General features: G+C 41.1%; 1 protein-coding gene across 4 annotated transcripts in view; it reads left to right on the top strand.

Moving 5' to 3' along the window:
- The window catches only part of DOCK10 (dedicator of cytokinesis 10), a 279,722-nt gene that overhangs the window by 104,809 nt on the left and 156,745 nt on the right, over nucleotides 1–18,168 (top strand). For all 4 annotated transcript variants that reach the window (XM_030802798.1, XM_030802799.1, XM_030802797.1 and 1 more), the window contains exon 2: nucleotides 7,338–7,457. In XM_030802798.1, coding sequence (XP_030658658.1) covers nucleotides 7,338–7,457 — 120 coding nt within the window. The remainder of the gene's footprint in view (nucleotides 1–7,337; nucleotides 7,458–18,168) is intronic.

Here is an 18,168-nt window from a genome sequence, read left to right as displayed (position 1 = left end):
GTTCCTGGTACATGAAGAATTCATTGTAGTTGGTTTGATTAGCTGATTGGCACACGTTTCTTGGGTAAAACATGTAGGGTAATTTTCAATCATCTTCAAATAAAAACAAATCTACATTTGTCTGATATTCAGTGGTTCACTTACCACTTTTCATACTTTATCTACTTGATCTTTGCAGCAATACTGCCCTTTTCCCATTTATGCCAACATCAGCTGTTGCAAATGACTTGTCGAAGTTACATAGCTGGTAGGTAAGAAATCCTGAACTTCCAACTAGAGATTCTGATTTCTAATCTTTTGTGACAATGACCAATACACATGAGTATTTAAGTAAGTTACCAGATGTTGATGGTTCCCTACGGAGGTGAAAAATATTTTCGTTGTTAAATTGCTAATTGCCCATCTCCTTTTTGCTGACATTAGCTTCTAGAGCCACATATATAATCTGTAATTATTTTCCCTGGTCTCCTTTCCCCAGGGTTTTGCGTATCTTTTCTTAATTACTTGAAACTGTTAATGGTTGAACTTCTATGTGAAGTCTCACTGTGATTTTTCTAGGCTCCCTCTCTGGTGGATTTTCAAAGGGTAAACAATTTTAAAATCAAATAACTCTCCAGCGTTTCCATGAACGCATGATAGTTTTGAGAAACCAAGTTCATTTTCTCACCATGAGGAAAGCAATACATGTTCATTGTAGAAATTTGGAGAATGCAGAAAAATCAAAATGGCAAAATCCTAAATATCATAACTGATAATATTAGGATCCATATCTCTAATGTTTTCTCTTTAAATTTATTAAATCTTGTGTGATTATTCTGTTGTATTATATTTATTACCACTTTATTGAACAATAATACATAAGCAATTTTGCTTTTTATTACAAACTTTAAAAAATTTAGTTTTAATGGATATGCGTTGTTTCTTAGGATGAATGTACCATAATTTCCTAATTGTTTCTTACCTATGATGATTTACTGTTTCTCATTTTTAGCTACCTGGTGCCCTTACTATCCCTTAGAGATATGGGTATTCTGGGCTCAAACTCTAGTGTCATAATAGCTATGAATCTAGAACCACTGTCAAGGTGCCCTTAACCTCTTTCCTTCTGAGGTAGCGAGTGCCCTTTCTTTATCTTTCCTTTCATACCAATGCTTGCCATCTTGATCATGAACTCCAGCCACCTCGTGTTTTCCAAAAAGAAAAGCCAATTATATGCAAAATGTCGTGAGTTCACTAACTTTACTGAAGAATTATGGCATGTACTAATAGTCATTCATAGATTTATGCCAACTCTTACCCTAGTTTCAATGTCCTTCCCAAAGCGCATCACAGCATTAAGCCTATCTCCACCATACACAGTTCTCTGAAAAAGATAAACTGTTTGTTTGGAACAGCAGCTCTGGAGTCTTCAGTCGTTGGGTATAATCTCCACTAGCCTACCTTTCTCCCTTATAGCTTTGGATTAGGGTGACTATATTTTCTCCATCTTGTTACGAAGATAATATTGCAAAGACATCCTCGTATAAATCTTGCATTATATGTGTGCTTGTTTCTTTAAGATAGAATCCCGGAAAAGGAATTCTTGGATCTGGATGAAATAATATAAATTTATTTATTTAACAAATATTTATTGAGTGCCTACTATTTGCTCTTTGTAGACATTAAATTTATAATACTGATGCTTTAAATCCCTAACTAGTGAACATTAAAAACCCATAGGCTTTATCTATTAACACTTGGGTAATGAGGATTATAGGTGTGGGCTCTTCTAGGGGTTTAAAAGTATTATCTCATTTAATCCTGTGAGGCAGCACCTCCTAAACCATTTTACAGATGGAGAAATTAATGCATAGGGATTTCAATTACCATGCCTGAAGTTACACAGCTCATATGTGGCAATGCCAAAACTGGAATCCCAGAAATTCTGGCACTAGAGTGTTATGTTAAACTCTCTGTTGCATCGTAACATAGAAAACCTGTACTAACACTCTATACTTTGGATTTTTCCAACATAAGGCTGGGTAGCTTATGTTTCAGTTAGATTGTACTTCCATTCTGGAGGAATATGAAGGTTGGTAATTTAGCCATGTAATTTTTAGTGTTACATACTTCAAATGCTTATTTTCTTCAATGTCATTTCTTCCTCCATTTGATCTTGAATTATAGTGACGAAAATAATTCAGATATTTGTAATGGAATACTTTGTTCTTGCTTGTTTCAAACCAATTGAGATGCCCTGGGTAGCCCAGACTATTACAAAGATGACAGGTTTACCACCCTGGGGCTTAGATAATCATCTTGGCCTTCAGTAGTGAAATCAGGTAGACGGGAAGCAAGCATTTGTTTTTTTGACAGGAGCCCATTCTTCTGCTGTGAAGTTGATTTGGAGGAGAGCTGTGGATTTGGGGAACTAGATCAAACAAATCTCTTAATTCTCTGTAAGAAGAATAGGGCCTCTCACCACTGTGGTGCAACACCAACCCTGATGCATAATAACAGGTACTGGTGGGTGCCTTTTCCCATGCAGAGTGACTTTAGAACAGCTAATGAAATTCATTACTCATTTGAGAGAAAGAGAGAAAGAGTAAAAAGCACTATAAAAATCCAAGCCAATTCAGAGTAATCTTGGCACATACCTTATCCCCGTTGGTGAATTTCCAAAAGAAACAAGCACATTAAATTCAAGAGGGACAACCCAACCCTTTAAAGCTGTAAATCAGTGCTGCTCAGTCCCCAGTTTCACTCAATGTCTCTGCAAGGAGCAGTAGTGAGAAATTAACTGATCCCACTATCCTTGTATACATCTGTCTCTTTACACCGAGCAGGCAGCTCCCTTGCTCCGGAGAGAACTACTGGTTATATAGCCCGGATTCTCGCTATCACAGATGCATAAAGCATCTGTGACAACTTTGGCCTAATCCCAGGCTCTAGACACTATGGAATATATCATTGCTATTTCTTTTTAAACTTTATGTCCACAAAATTATGATGCATTGAATATCTTCAGTGTTACACAATGATCAATAAATTCACTGGAAAGATTGAACTTCACCAATCTATTCCTACAGAGGCCAAAACTTAGTAAATTACATGAAGTAGATCTGCTGGATTTTGCAGTCCCATGTCAAAATAACCCCAGTGCAATATTCTAAACAGGAAAGTCCTAATAAATATCATTCATTAATTGATGTTATAGCCTGAAATGAATACCTAAGATTATGCCTTCGGATGCTTGCAGGCCATACATTTTATTTGGGTATATCGAACCAAGATTGCTGCAGCCACAGCGCAGAGTACTAACCACTGTACGATCACGGCAAGCTACCGGGGATCCTTATTTGGGTATATCAAGAAGAGTTAAGATTTAGTTTTTCTGTGGTTTTATTAATAACTTGTGACTTGGGAGCTCTGATTTGCCTATTGTACTAATTTAGGTGGGATTGATTTTAGGTAACATTGGGGTCCCAGAAAAAGATCTTCTTGTCTCCTACTCCTTAAATAATGCTGGATTTGGGGACTGATGAGTGATAAAATTTAAAAGATAGTGAGAACCCGATTACAGAAGTCCTCTCAAAACATCCATATGTCATTTGCCTTTAAACCTATGAATTACAATACACACTAAAACCACACTCTCATATCCCTACTCATTTTGGTGTGAGGAGGGAGAAGATAAAAGTGTTATTAGCCACATCATGGGCTATTGCTGTAAGCACCAAAGGGCATCATATACTTAAGCTGAAGAACTCTTAGGGACATAAACAACCAACCAAATCTAAGGCAGATGTAAGAGCTTCCTGAAAGGGTTTTACTGTACAATTTTGTTTTGTTTGCTACATTTGATACCTACACACTCAATAGGGAGGAAAAACAGGTTTCAGAATAAGCCAACTGTTTCAGACTTGAAGGCCTGTGGGGGCAGTTGGTAATATAAAAGTAATATGCTGCAGGGTAAGATAAAGACTACTGAGGCCTGCAGCTGAATTGGAGTGAAATACCATGATTTAAAGACATTCAAAGCCAATTAAAAATAAAATAAATGTGGGTGGCAAACCAAACATCTGGAACCTGCATTTGGCTTTTGAGCTGTCAATCTAAATCTTTGGAATTAACCTTTGCCTGGGAAATAAGGAATTGGAACTTAAAATAAGTCTAAATAAAATAATATCAAAAGGCGGAAATTCCAGAAAGACTTTTTTTTCACTTCCCAAGACATGCCATAGCATCTCTGAACTTTCTGCCTCAAAATACTCAATGTCTCACAGCTCTTTCATTAAATATGTTGGTCAACTGAATTTCTTTTCTCCAAATATTGTGTGGGGTATTTCTTTTTTACTAAACTAGCCACCTTTCTGGAAGTACCTTCTAGACAGAATATTCACCTGGCATTACCCTTAGTTTTCTTAAGCATTTGTGAAGTGAGCTGGGTTTTTTTTTTTTCTAATGTAGAAAGTTCCTTCCTCCCTTCCTTCCTTCCTTCCTTCCTTCCTTCCTTCCTTCCTTCCTTTCTTTCTTTCTTTTCTTTCTTTTCTTTCTTTCTTTTCTTCTTTCCCTCTGTGGCCCAGGATGCAATCTACTCGGCTCGCTGCTGCCCGCGCCGCGGACTGCCTGGGACTGCCGGCGCGCGCCACCGCTGCCTGCTTTTTCTCCTTTGGCTGCAGGCGCGCGTTCGCCATGTTAGCCACGCTGGTCGCCAGCTCCTGACGCCGAGTGCTCTGCCCGCCTCAGCCTCCCGAGGTACTGGGACTGCAGACAGAGTCTCGCTCACCCGGTGCTCGGTGTTGCCCGGGCTGGAGTGCGGTGGCGTGGTCTGGGCTCGCGGCAGCCTCCGCCTCCCAGCCACCTGCCTTGGCCTACCAGGGTGCTGGGATTGCAGCCCCTGCCCGGCCGCCGCACCGTCTGGGAGGTGGGGAGCGTCTCTGCCCGGCCGCCCCTCTGCCCGGCCTCCCCATCTGGGAAGTGAGGAGCGCCTCTGCCCGACCACCCACCGTCTGGGAGGTGAGGAGCGCCTCTGCCCGGCCGCCCCGTCCGGGAGGAAGTGAGGAGCGCCTCTGCCCGGCCGCCCCGTCCGGGAAGAAGTGAGGAGCGCCTCTGCCCGGGCGCCCCGTCCGGGAGGAAGTGAGGAGCGCCTCTGCCCGGGCGCCCCGTCCGGGAAGAAGTGAGGAGCGCCTCTGCCCGGCCGCCCCATCTGGGAAATGAGGAGCGCCTCTGCCCAGCCGCCCCGTCGGGGAAGTGAGGAGCGCCTCTGCCCGGCCACCCATTGTCTGGGAAGTGAGGAGCGCCTCGGCCTGGCTGCCCCGTATGGGAAGTGAGGAGCGCCTCTGCCCAGCCGCCCCGTCGGGGAAGTGAGGAGCGCCTCTGCCCGGCCACCCATTGTCTGGGAAGTGAGGAGCGCCTCTGCCTGGCCACCCATCGTCTGGGAAGTGAGAAGCGCCTCTGCCCGGCCACCTATCGTCTGGGAAGAAGTGAGGAGCGCCTCTGCCCGGCCGCCCCGTGTCTGGGAAGAAGTGAGGAGCGCCTCTGCCCGGCCGCTCCGTCTGGGAGGTCTACCACGGAGGCCAGAAGCAATGTGGGGGCTGGACGTGGTGGCTCATGCCTGTGGTCCCGGCACTCTGGGGGGCGAGGCGGGTTGATCACTTCGGGCTAGGAATTCGAGACCAGTCTGGCCAACTTGGCGAAACATGAAAAATACAACAGACAAACCAACCAACCAACTCAGTGACAACAAAACAGGTCTACGCTGGAATCATACTCTAATTTTTTCTATTTTCCTCCCTTTCTGATCCTTTATCCCACTTTCTTTTTCTTCCTCTTCCTTCTCCCTCTTCTTTGTCAAATAGAGGATTGAGTTATTATCACTGATCCATATAAAGTCCCTCTCTCATTTATTTTAACTCCCACCCCCCATTTCTATTCCCCGACTTCCCATGTGTAACCTTCCTAATATGTTTGATACGCATCTTTTTGTTTGTATGTATTTTTAGAAAATGTTTATTGTTTTTGTGTGCAAAAAAAATTTAAAAAAAAGACATTAAAAAAAAAAGAAAGTATATGATGACCCTTGCCATTGGCCCACTATGTTCACATTTTGTTTTATTTTTTATATTTGGAAAATTATCAAAATATATATTGACTGCTACTTTGAAAAGCCTGTTAGCATTTATTAAAATGTCGATGAAAGTTTCTAGGGCCTTATCAGAAGAGATCTTCCAAAGAAAGCCTTAAGAGTCAAAGCTAACTCTGTGTGCTTTGCAGAATGAGGAAGGGTGGCATGTGTGAGTGTGGGGAAGGAAGAGTTTAGTGGGAAAGTATCTGTTGATGTCACTTATGTGAAAAATAAAAATAATAATTTTTTTCACTTATGGGATCACTTTAGCGTTCAAATTTCGTAGGAACCACTCAAGCTTCTAGGAGCCCCAAAATAACCTAGAGGACCACCGCTTTTCACTTAGGTTGCATAAATGCTTCATCAAAAGGGTTAGAGGACGGAGATTGTGTTTTTGGTTTTCTGTTTTGGATTTTGTTGTGTTTTGCAGCAGGGGAAGGTCCATTTTTCTCTCCTTATGAGTTCTGTACAATTGGAACAAACACATCAACCCTATAATGAAACTGTCACATTTCTCCCTCTATTTTATTTTTATTTTTGGCACTATGGGGGGCTTCTTTGAGGGAAGCACATTCCCTCTTGGCTTCAGGAATCTAATGCAATGTGATTATCGGGCTATTTTTTCAGACTTATCCATTTTCATCACCCTGCATCCATAATAGTCCTGTCATTCAGTTCTATTAGAAAATGACCTAGCTTGTCTCTGTAGAGACAAAGAGGCTCAGAGCCAAATCCTGACACAGGATCCATGTGTTTGTGACAACCAAGACTGCCTGTGATACTTTGATTGCTAGCAAGGTGCCAACATTTTTAAATTGACCCAAGCGGAACTCATGAGGAAGTATCTAATTCAGAAGAAATGATGCTAATCATCATAATACCATAGCAAGTAAGCAGAAGGCCTTTCTTCATGTTGACGAAGATAAAATTTACATAAACATCTATTCTGTGGATGTGATAGGGCTGGGTATCATGAGCCTTGGGGACTCAATAAGAACAGCTTGAATTTCTGAGGGAGATATCAGGTATTTTAGGATTTTCTCATATTATTTCAAATCTGGAAATAATAGTTATGTGGCTTTGCCCTGAATTCCTGGAGTCTCTGTGACTGCATTGGAAGGATTGTACAGTGTCAAAGCCTCAGTGATAACTAAGAGATGAAATCCAACCAGGCATAGAAAAGGGAGATGGTATATGTCAGTGATTAATACCATATTTTCTTTTTCTACAGCAAGAAAAGCCTAGGCTCCTCGAGCCTTTGGATTATGAGACTGTCATTGAAGAACTTGAAAAGACCTACCGGAATGATCCTCTTCAAGATCTCCTGTTCTTCCCCAGTGATGACTTTTCAGTAAGTCTTCTTTTCTCAAGCCATCTAGATTCAAGAGGGCCCTACAGATTGGGTCGTTGTCTTTCCCTGTAGATTTAGGGAGTCCAGCCCTCCCTGTGGCCACCTTACATCTCAGTCTGTGCAGCAGGAGTTCACATCTGATAATAGAAAGTACCCCAGGGCCCCCTCAAGTTGAAAGATCAGAGGCTCAGCGAGTCAGTGGCCACTGGGGACCGGGAGGAGGCCCAGGACACTGCACGGTTCCATCTGGCACTCGTGTGCCTGCCAGGGTCCGGGTTTCTGACCACTGCCTTACCTGGACTCACAGAGCACTTCCTCCCTCAGCCATTTCTAACTGAAAGCTTCCAAGCAACTGAAACCAACCAATGGCAAAGACAGGACTCTATTAGCACAAAAGATGCAGTTCTTAAAAATCGCCCTTAATCTTGGTTTGTCTTTCATAAGGAGATACTGACACTTGGGAGCAAAGAAAGGTAGGCTAGAACATCTTCATGGAGAGATTGGCAGTCTCAGATAGTCCCCTTTAGGACAATGCACACTACCGTATAGACAGCCTCTGAGGATAGTAGAGATAATGAATGAAAAGGAAATTCGCTTTGGAGACAAACACAAAGTTGTGGATGGTGAGCACCCACATGTTCCAAACATAAAATACTGTTACCTTGTGGTCTTAAAGATTTTTAAATTGTGATCTAATATCTGACTGTGCAGAGATCTCAGTGGGCAGTTAGTAAACTTTCCTGTCTCTTCCTAAAAGAAAGGTAGTCTCAGACATCACAAACTTCGACATCTTAAGGCAAATAAAAAGGCAGCTGAAGGGTATCCCTGTGAAACAGCCATTGTCCATGCAAACCTCTATCAGGGAGCATGGATCTCAGTGCCCACACATTCCTCAAGCAGCCTCAAACTTCCATTTTCTCTCTTACTTTGAGGGCAGGTCTGGCTTCTGGCTTTTAAAGAGTTTTTTTTTTTTTCACCTTCCTCCATGGATTCATGAAAAAGAAGGTATATGAACGTTAATGATTTTCTGTTTCAAGTGTGAAGAATCATGGAAGAAAGGAGACAGATTTGTAAATAGGAAGAAAGAAACTCTTCCAATGTTTTTCAAAATTTTAAACAGCTTCCACTTGAGTGCTGGCACATTTTGAGAGAGACTTATCTCGTGCAGAAATCTCATTTCCGTGGTTGGACTAGGCCACTGGAAGTTGAACTGCAAGCATAAAGTTAAACCACATTTTTTTAAATTCCACATCCTCATTTTCATTTTTCAGACTGAAGATTAACCTGATGAACAGTCTTTCTTTCTTTCTTTCTTTCTTTCTTTCTTTCTTTCTTTCTTTCTTTCTTTCTTTCTTTCTTCTTTCCTTTTTTTTTTTTTTTACCAAGTGTCGCTCTGTCACCCAGGCTGGAGTGCAGTGCCATAATCTTGGCTCACTGCAAGCTCCTCCATCTCCTGGGTTCAGGTGGTTCTCCTGCCTCAGCCTCCCAAATAGGTGGGATTACAGGCGCATGCCACCACGCCCGGCTAATTTTTGTAATTTTAGTAGAGATGGGGTTTTGCCTTGTTAGCCATGCTGGTCTCGAACTCATGACCTCAAGTGATCCACCCGTCTCGGCCTCACAGAGTGCTGGGATTACAGGAGTGAGCCACCACGTCCAGCCTTGAACAGCCTCTTTATGTCAAACACCACCAAAAATCATGAATCCAGGAGCATCTTTTCTCTTAGTTATGTCCTTCAAAAATATGTCAAATGCTACTTCAAGGCCTCCCAGCTCAAAAAGAGAGTGGAGGATGCAGGTAGATGGGCTATAAAGTTTGCAGTGAGTTTGGATTGTTTTGGCATCTTTCCATGCTCATTTAAATTGAGGAATGCCTCTGATTACTCCTTGATCTTTACCTTCCTTAGCAGTGTAACAGAGAATACAAGAATAACTCTTTATTTTTCCAGTGTGAACATTCCAATAAATACACTGACCTATTTTATTCCGTGGCTCTTTAAAACCCTTCTGTGACTCCCCCTCTGCCTTCAAAATGAAGTGCGATCACCTCGGCATGACCCAATGCCTGCTTCAAGATGTGGTCCTTGCCCATTTCTCAAAGCCATAGCCTACCCTCTCCCACCCCCTCCCGGCGCATCATACACAGTCACCCTCATTCCCAACTTGGTAAAAGACCAGCACAGTTCCAAACATACTATTCTATAACACACCCCAAACCATTTCCTTCCTTTATTTTTATTCAGCAAATACACGATGTTCTAATACTGAATACTGGGCATTATTTGATGAATGGAGACAGCAGTGATTAGACAGAAATCACCTGGGGTTCTAAGGGAGCTTACCTTTTGGTGGGTTTACTTATTAAAGATTTACTTATTCCAAACAAAAAGGTAAACCAATTAATTTGCCAGATAATTCAGATAAAGACCAATTCTATGAGGAAAATAAAACCAGGCAGAATCTGATGAAAGAATCTGAGTAGGGTAAGAACTGTGTTGGTCTAAGTGAACAAGGACAAGCCTCTCTAAGAAGGTGACATTTAAGCTGGGTTCTGAGTTCTCAAGAAGGATCAGCCATGCTGGGGAAGGCATGTTTCAGGCTAAAGGGGTAGCTGGTGCAAAGGCCCTGAAGAGCTCCAAGATTGGAGATTGGTATGGCTGGACAGGCTAAGGCATTTGCATCTTATTCTAACTACAGGCAAGGGCATGTCACAGGAGTGTTTCAAGAAGGAAAACAAATGACTGAGTGTGGATTCCTAAATATTACAAGTTCATCTGGGCTCTGTGTGGAAAACACAAAATAGGGCCTAGACAAACTGGGCAGTGTGGTCCAAAGAATCGTTTCCAATTAATCTCTGCCCAAGAGATTTTCAATGCTACCTAATCCTTACTATCAGCAAATGTCACATCCTCCAAATGGCTAAATTTTAATTTGCATTAAGCAACTGAAAAACAAAAGGATAGTGTTAGATATTATCTCTACATAAAATTGCCTATTTTTGAATAATATGTGAAGATTGTTCCTCATTTTTCCTGCTCAACAGAGTACGGCTTGGCAAACTGTGGCCCATGGGTGACCTGCTGCCTATTTTTTATGTCCCATGAGCTAAGAATGGTTTTTATGGTTGTTAAAATAGCTTAAGGAAAAAAAGATGATATTTCAAAACACATTAAAAGTATCTGAAATTCAAATTCTGTTACCCATAAAGAAAGTTTTATTGAACACGGACACCATTCCTTGACCTCTTGTCAGTGGCTGCTTTCATGATGTAAAGGCAGGGTTGCAACAGAGTTGCAGTAGAGGCAGCAGAAACATTCAGCCGGAAAAGATTTATTCTTTGATGCTTTACAGAAAAAGTTGGCTGACATACAGTACAACTGCATGTGTTTTTGATTTTTATCCTCATGCTCTTTGTGGAATATAGGCGTGTCTGTAAATCTCTGATGTTACCTGCTTCACCCATGCCTATGTCACATTTTAGGGATGTGGTGCACCAACAGGAAGTGTCCATGCAGTCAGTAAGCATGTCATTTCCTCAGCTCTCCCTTCAGCAGTGGGTGAGGCTCCTCTGGGGTGTGTGGGGTCAATCTCCACGGAGCCAATGTGAAGTGGTCATAGAATGACCACCCCAATCACAAGGCATTGAGGGATGGAAGGAGAGGGGCAGCTCCAAGCTTCCCACCCCCACCTCTAAATATCTTTCATCCAGTTTCTGCCCTGCAGATTGGAGAATCCAGCTCACTCGTATGTTTCCACGTTACCAAGCACCCACACTTGCAGCACACATGATTCATTACTCAGTTTGTTTAATCAATATTTATTCAGCACCCACGAGCTGCTGAATATAGAACAGCACTTCCTAGACTAGTGAGACTGACAAGAAAAGCAAAAGCCCTGTGTTTAAGGAGCTCATGCCCTTTTATGGATGAAAAAGCAAGTTGATTTAGAATGCTTATGGTTAAGAAATACCAAGAATCAGAGACTTCGTCTGGTATCTGGTACACCAGAAAGATTACTTTTCACCAAGGCAGTATTCTTATATTGTGACTGTATATATTAAAAGTTTTTCTCTATTCACTCTGCTGTCCCAAGCCACATGTACCCTCATTTGCCTGGACCATACCTCCCCTCCAAAAAGTGGTTTTGTAACTGGTCCTCCTGCTTTCTTCTTTGCCCCGCTTTGACTCGTTCACACACAGTACTCAATGGAAGCTGTTAGGAACACAAATTAGATAACGCCATGCCTCTGGCTGAAACTTCTCAGTGGCTCCCCATCGCCTTAAGAGTCAAATCCAGCTCCTCCCATAACCCCTGTCATCTGATTCCCCATGATCTCCGAGCTCTCATCTAGCCTACTTTCCTCAGTCATTGCACAGACATCAAGCATTCTTTCTGTTCCCCCAACCTGCCAAGCTCATCCCCTCTGTAGAGCCTTTACACTCTCTGTATAGCTGGTTCCTATTTTTCAGTCACAACTCAGTTTAAATGTCACCTCTACAAAGAAGCATCCCTGACTTCCAAGCTACACTGCCCTCACATCCAGTTACTTTATAACATTACCCCACCTGCTTCCCTTGATAACACTTATCACCACTGGGAAATATCTTGGTTTGCTTTTTCACTCCTCTGTCACTTGTTTCTCACTGTTAGACGGTAGCCTCTAGCAGGACAGAGACGTCTTCTGTCTTGATCGTTGAAAGATTTTCAGCAACTAAAGCAGAACTTGGCACAAAGCAGATGGAAAATAAATATTTATTTCATGAATTATCTTTCAGAAACATCTAGATTGCTATTTTATAACATAATGTTGATCCTTTGAGTACCCTGAGGAGCCAAAAGGCTATTCTGAAACATAATTCTTGAGAACAAAGAAGATGACGTAATTGGCTTTGCTTGATGGTAAGGAAAATACTTCCTGCTTTGGCACAACTCAACTCAACATATCACCTTAAAAAACAGCACTAAGAACACGTTTCCCTTTTTAAAGAGGCCCGTTCCTTCTAATATAGTGCCTAGCTCATAGCTGATATCAGCAAAGCTTAGTTTTCTCCTTTTAACACTTTTTTTTAAAGAGATGGAGTCTCGCTCTGTTACCCCAGGCTAGAGTATAGTGGCAAGTCACTGTGGCCTCAAACTTGGCCTCTCAAAGTGCTGGGATTACAGGTGTGAGCCACTGCACCCAGCCCTCTAACACTTTAGTGTACTTCTTCACTTACTCATTCACTTCCTTTCTATTACTAGGCAAGGAACAAATCAGTTCATATCTGTACTTCAAGTACCCAACACAATGTCTGGTTCATAGGCATTCAATAGATTATCAAACATTGAATTAAAATAGTTTTCTTCCAGGTTAAGGGCCTGACACAGAAGCACTTTCCTTTATTTTGGCACACCAGGTAGAAGCTAGTCCTCCTGGTATGTGGGTTCTGGGACTAAGCAGTATGAACTCCTGCACTACATGTGTCCTAATGATTCACTAAAATAAGCAGTATTGATGTATTTATTAAGCCATTCATTGCAAAAACTTGTACTGCTTCAATAATTGTATTTGCTACTTTTGTTCATCTTTCTTTTTCAAGCTGGTAGTAATAGAAACTTTAGAACAAAACAAAAAATAAAGAACTTAGTCACCAAAGTGTGTGACTCAGTAAAGTAGGCAAAGAAAGTAAGAAAAGAAATCCAGGGCTAAGAAAAATGGTTTCAAGGACACATTGAATCATATTGTCAACTGATTCAGTTTAAGAAAAGGCTGATGCAAAATAGCAGAAAAAAAGTTGAGAAAGTCAGAAATGAGTTTCTTCCTGAGCAAAAGATGTAGAAAGCCTGAGATGGGATCATTTCTGGGAAGTACAAAACCATAAATAAGAAAGTTCTGATGTCTGAAAGCTGGTAAGACTGTACACTGTGTAGGAAGACCATCTATCAACTATACTTCAATATTGTCCACACCAGTAAAATTCTATTTCAATTTACCTTCATGGACCACCTTTGGTGATCTAAGCTGTATATATTCAGGACACCAATACGAATAAGAAGCAGACCTTACACTTGAACAGTTAGACTTTCAACACCGGGCAGTGCAATTTTCGAAGTCAAAAGTCTATGTCACATGACTGCAGTTGCCTAAGAGTCTCATTATCTTCTCAAATTGCATCTTCATATTAGTAGGTCAGAATTGTGTCCCAGGGCACTCCAAGGCATTCTGCACTTTTCACTGGCTATTAAAACTCAGAATGGTGGATATCATAATATACCAATTGCTTGTTCTTTTCATAATATGTCTTTAGCAATGAAAATCAAATGGTATATGGGGACTTCTAGACTCAACCACAAGTGTCATTCTAGGAAAGGAAGCAGAAAGATTTGAATATGTTTTAAACTGCAAATCAGTAAGGTCATGAGTTTTCTTTTCTTTTTTCTGAGACAAAGATTAACATTTTATAAGAATCTCAACCTGTTTTAAATCTGTGGCTTTTGAGCCTGAAAAGCAGGCTTTTAAATGGCTCCTGGTGTTCGTGTAAGAACATTGTAATGCAATTTGAAAACTAGGTAATAGTCTTTGTCGAATTAGATTCTTTCTATGTTATAATATTCCTCTCATTTACAAGCTAATGAAGTTAAGATTTGGAAAGGCTGTTGTTCAAGGAAATAGAGCAACTGGAAGGACAAACACCTAACATAAGCACCTTGACTTTTACTATTAGTTTCTGTCTAAATAGCATGCTTTTGGCCAGATGCTTCTTAGAAAAAGAAGGCACACAAGTTGGGGGAAATACTAACTTCCTGAATCCCACAGTGAGTGATGCCATTAGAAAATAAGTACTGTAGTGAAACAGTTCTGGTTGTTTATTTCATTTCATTAAGAATGTGTGTAGAGACTCTGGGCTGTGTTTGATTGTGCTAAGAATGTATGTCCACATGAGACTTGGACACAAATGTTCATAGAAGCATTATTCATAATAGCCCCAAAATGAGAATAACCCAAATAATCCATCAACTGATGAATGGATAAATAGAATGTGGTATATCCATAAAATGGAATGTTATTATTATTCAGCCATGAAAAAGAATGAAATGTTGATACATGCTGCAATTTAGATCAACCTTGAATATATTGTATTCAGTGAAAGAAGCCAGTCCCAAAAGACCATGTAGTCCACGTATATGAAATGTTCAAAATAGGCAAATCCATAGAGACAGAAAGGAGATTAGTGGTTGCCATGGGCTGGGGAGATGGGAAAATGATAAGTGAATGCTAGTGGATATGGGGTTTCTTTTGGGCATGATGAAAATGTTCTGTAATGAAATCATGGTAGTGGTTGCACAACTCTGTGAACACACCAAATACCACTCAATTCTATACTTTTAAAGGATAAATTTTATGACAGATCAATTATATCTCAATTAGATGGTTTTTTAAAAAAGCCGTTCTATGTATTAGGGTAGAGGTGGTGTACATGATCACAGCAAGGATACAAAAAAATCATGAAAGCATATATCTGGATACGAGCACTTTATTCTTTAAAAGGAATGAATGGAACACAGCAAAGGAGTAATAAGGAACATGGCAAAACTTATTTTACAGTTGTTATATTTTACCCCCAAAGCAGATGTAATGTGGCTTGCTTATAAACAATAAAACACACAGGTGAAATGACCGGCTGAATTCATCAGCAGCATAACCTTTGGGCCTAAAATATTCTATAGGTAAGCTGCAGACTTCATGTGTGCTACAGAGAGTAAATAACAGCATTCAGGGAAGAGAAATGTGTGTTGTATGAATTAGAAAGCTTTTCAAAAGGAGCTGGCACCTATACAAAACCTGAGATTTTGAAAGAATGAGGAAAGAAAAAGACTTTCGGAGAGGCAGAGGAGCATGGGCAAAGGCCCTGTGCAGGAATGAGGCTGGCCCTGAAGGAGAAATGCGGGCAGCCAGGTGGGATGGAGCCGGTGAGAGCTGGCAGTGCTGGGCCGCTCTTCAGTCCATTTCTCTTCCCTAGACCATGTCTGCAGGCCTCACAGCAGGCAGCCCTCTTCACTGGGCTTTCTTGGATGGTAAACTCAGACCACAGACCTCAGAGTCTTTGCCAGGGGGAGGTCCTGGTGCAGTAGGTGTCTTTATATTGTTGGAGCAGCTCGTTTCTATTAATGCTCACATCTTCCCATATGTAGAATGTTTGGTCCTCACCTCTTTAGAGGAGATGAGACACATTTTGGAGCCTGGAAAACAAGTCACAAAAAAGAAATGAAATGACTGGCTCAGTAGTTTGTCAACCCAAGAGTAAAACACCTTGAACTTCTTCTTATAGGATTCTATCACTACTATATACCTAAATACTACAACACTGCATCTTCATGCTAACTTGGCTGGAATGACTGCTATCAAGTAATAGACAACTGTTCATTATTTGTGTATTTGCCATACAGTTTAACCCCAGCAAGATAAGAAGGGCCTTCCCTTTAAAGCACAAGTCAGGTACCAAAGTAATATTCTCATGTATTTAAACAATAAGTAAGATAAAATCACAATAATACTCTTCTGAATGTGGTAAAAGATGTTTTTCAAGCAACTAATGTAATCTAAGGGCATTCTCTAATAGAATAAAAGGCAATATTAGTGTCTGAGAAATTTTGGTTAAAATCACTTTTAAACACATGCTGAGGGTCATTAATCATGAAGTTTTAGTTAATAGTTCTTATTGTGAGGCTTATAACTCCCCAAGCTTAGATTGATTGATTACTTTAAACGCCATCATTTTGTCCTCCTTTTTGAACAGGTGGAAGCTACAATACTGTCAGAGGAAGCTTTTCTCAGCCCCAAGATAGGATAAGCAGCCCTTTTTTAGACTTTTACAGTGACCTTTGGCCAATTGAGAGATGGTCCTGCTGTGCTTGGAAGGAAGTCTTCTGTAGCTAGTGTAGCCAGCAGATTGGTGGCTGCAACAAAACCCCTAAGACCACCCACTGCAGGCTACAAGGAACCAGAAAGTGACAGGGCTGCAAGGCAGGATATCTGAATCTCATGGACCTGAAACTATAAACACAGGCCCGCATGCATCATTTCAGGACAGTTTTTATTTCCAAATGCCTGATCTCTGGACAATAGATAGGCTCCTTATGAAATCCTACCACCAAAGGAGAAGCTCAGCTGAGTTCCACTGCAGTTTCAGATCCGTTTTATGCTATTGAGCTATACTAATTGTTGACCAGAGTTTTATAAAAGAGAACAGGAAGTCTCTTGTGGTCAAGACAATTTGTAGTGATCTGAAAGCATCTGATTCTCAGAAAAGAAAAAATTCTTTGTAACCATATTAAAACCCTTACCAAATATGATTGTTTATAGTTTTCTTCGTATTTGATCAATTCATTTTTGCTTCAGTGGAGACACATTAAAGAGATCTAAAATGAGAGGAAGTGCCACAGTTTTTAAAGTGGAAACTTGTGGAGTCCTTGCACTATTATTATTTTTTTATTTTTATTTTTTATATTTTTGAGATGGAGTTTTGCTGTTGCTGCCCGGGCTGGAGTACGGTGGTGCCATCTCGACTCACCGCAACCTCCGCCACCCGGGTTCAAGCGATTCTCCTGCCTCAGCCTCTCAAGTAGCTGAGATTGCAGGCATGTGCCACCATGCCCAGCTAATTTTCTTTTTTTTTTGTATTTTTAGTAGAGACGGGGTGTCTCCATATTGGTCAGGCTGGTCTCAAACTCCCGACCTCAGATGACGAGCCCGCCTCAGCCTCCCAAAGCGCTGGAATTATAGGCGTGCACCACCGCACCTGGCTGTCCTTGCACTTTTTCAGACAAATGCTCCAGTATTATAATAAAATACAACTAAGATCAATAGCACGTTATGGGCATGCATCATACATGCATTCCCTTTCCTATACCTTGTGTAACCTGCACAAGATATTAGATGTGCAATAACTGCACTTATTGTAAAATAATGTTTTAGGTTTATCACATGGTTCCATGAGCATGATTCAGCCTGTTGTCTTATTTAGTAAAAAGTCAACATCATTTTATAACAAGAGATCACCAGGCATTGTACACATGATTAAGCAATTTTTGTAACCCAACCTGAATGAATTTGCAGTCTCATAAATTGGATGTGAATATTACCTTATGTATTTGGGGGCCTATCTAACTATAGGACATTACTAATCTAGTAGCCATGTGATTACTGTTATGGGGAACCCAAGCCTACATCCCAGAAACTTACCAATAAAGCAAACAAACAAAAAGCTTCTTAAATCAGCTAAGTGTTCACATTATTATTATTATTATTATTTATTGAAACGGAGTTTCGCTGTTGATGCCCAGGCTGGAGTGCAATGGCATGATCTTGGCTCATTGCAACCTCCACCTCCCAGGTTCGAGTGATTCTCCTGCCTCAGCCTCCCAAGTAGCTGGGATTACAGGTGCCCGCCACCACGCCTGGCTATTTTTTGTGTGTGTGTATAAAAATATATATATATATATATATATATATATTTTTTTTTTTAATAGAGATGATGTTTTGTCATGTTGGCTAGGCTGGTCTCAAACTCTTGACCTCAGTTGGTCTGCCCACCTCAGCCTCCCAAAGGGCTGGGATTACAGGCGTGAGCCACCGTGCCTGGCCCACCTTATTTTATTATGTCACAGAGCAGTGATCATAGTGGGACAGTAAGTTTACTACATAGATGGAACAGGGAGTGGTTGTGTCACA

Source organism: Nomascus leucogenys, chromosome 22a, assembly GCF_006542625.1.
Source record: "Nomascus leucogenys isolate Asia chromosome 22a, Asia_NLE_v1, whole genome shotgun sequence".
Taxonomy (NCBI): Eukaryota; Metazoa; Chordata; class Mammalia; order Primates; family Hylobatidae; genus Nomascus; species Nomascus leucogenys.
The sequence above is the reverse complement of the archived record's forward strand: the minus strand, read 5'-3'. Positions and strand labels throughout refer to the sequence as shown.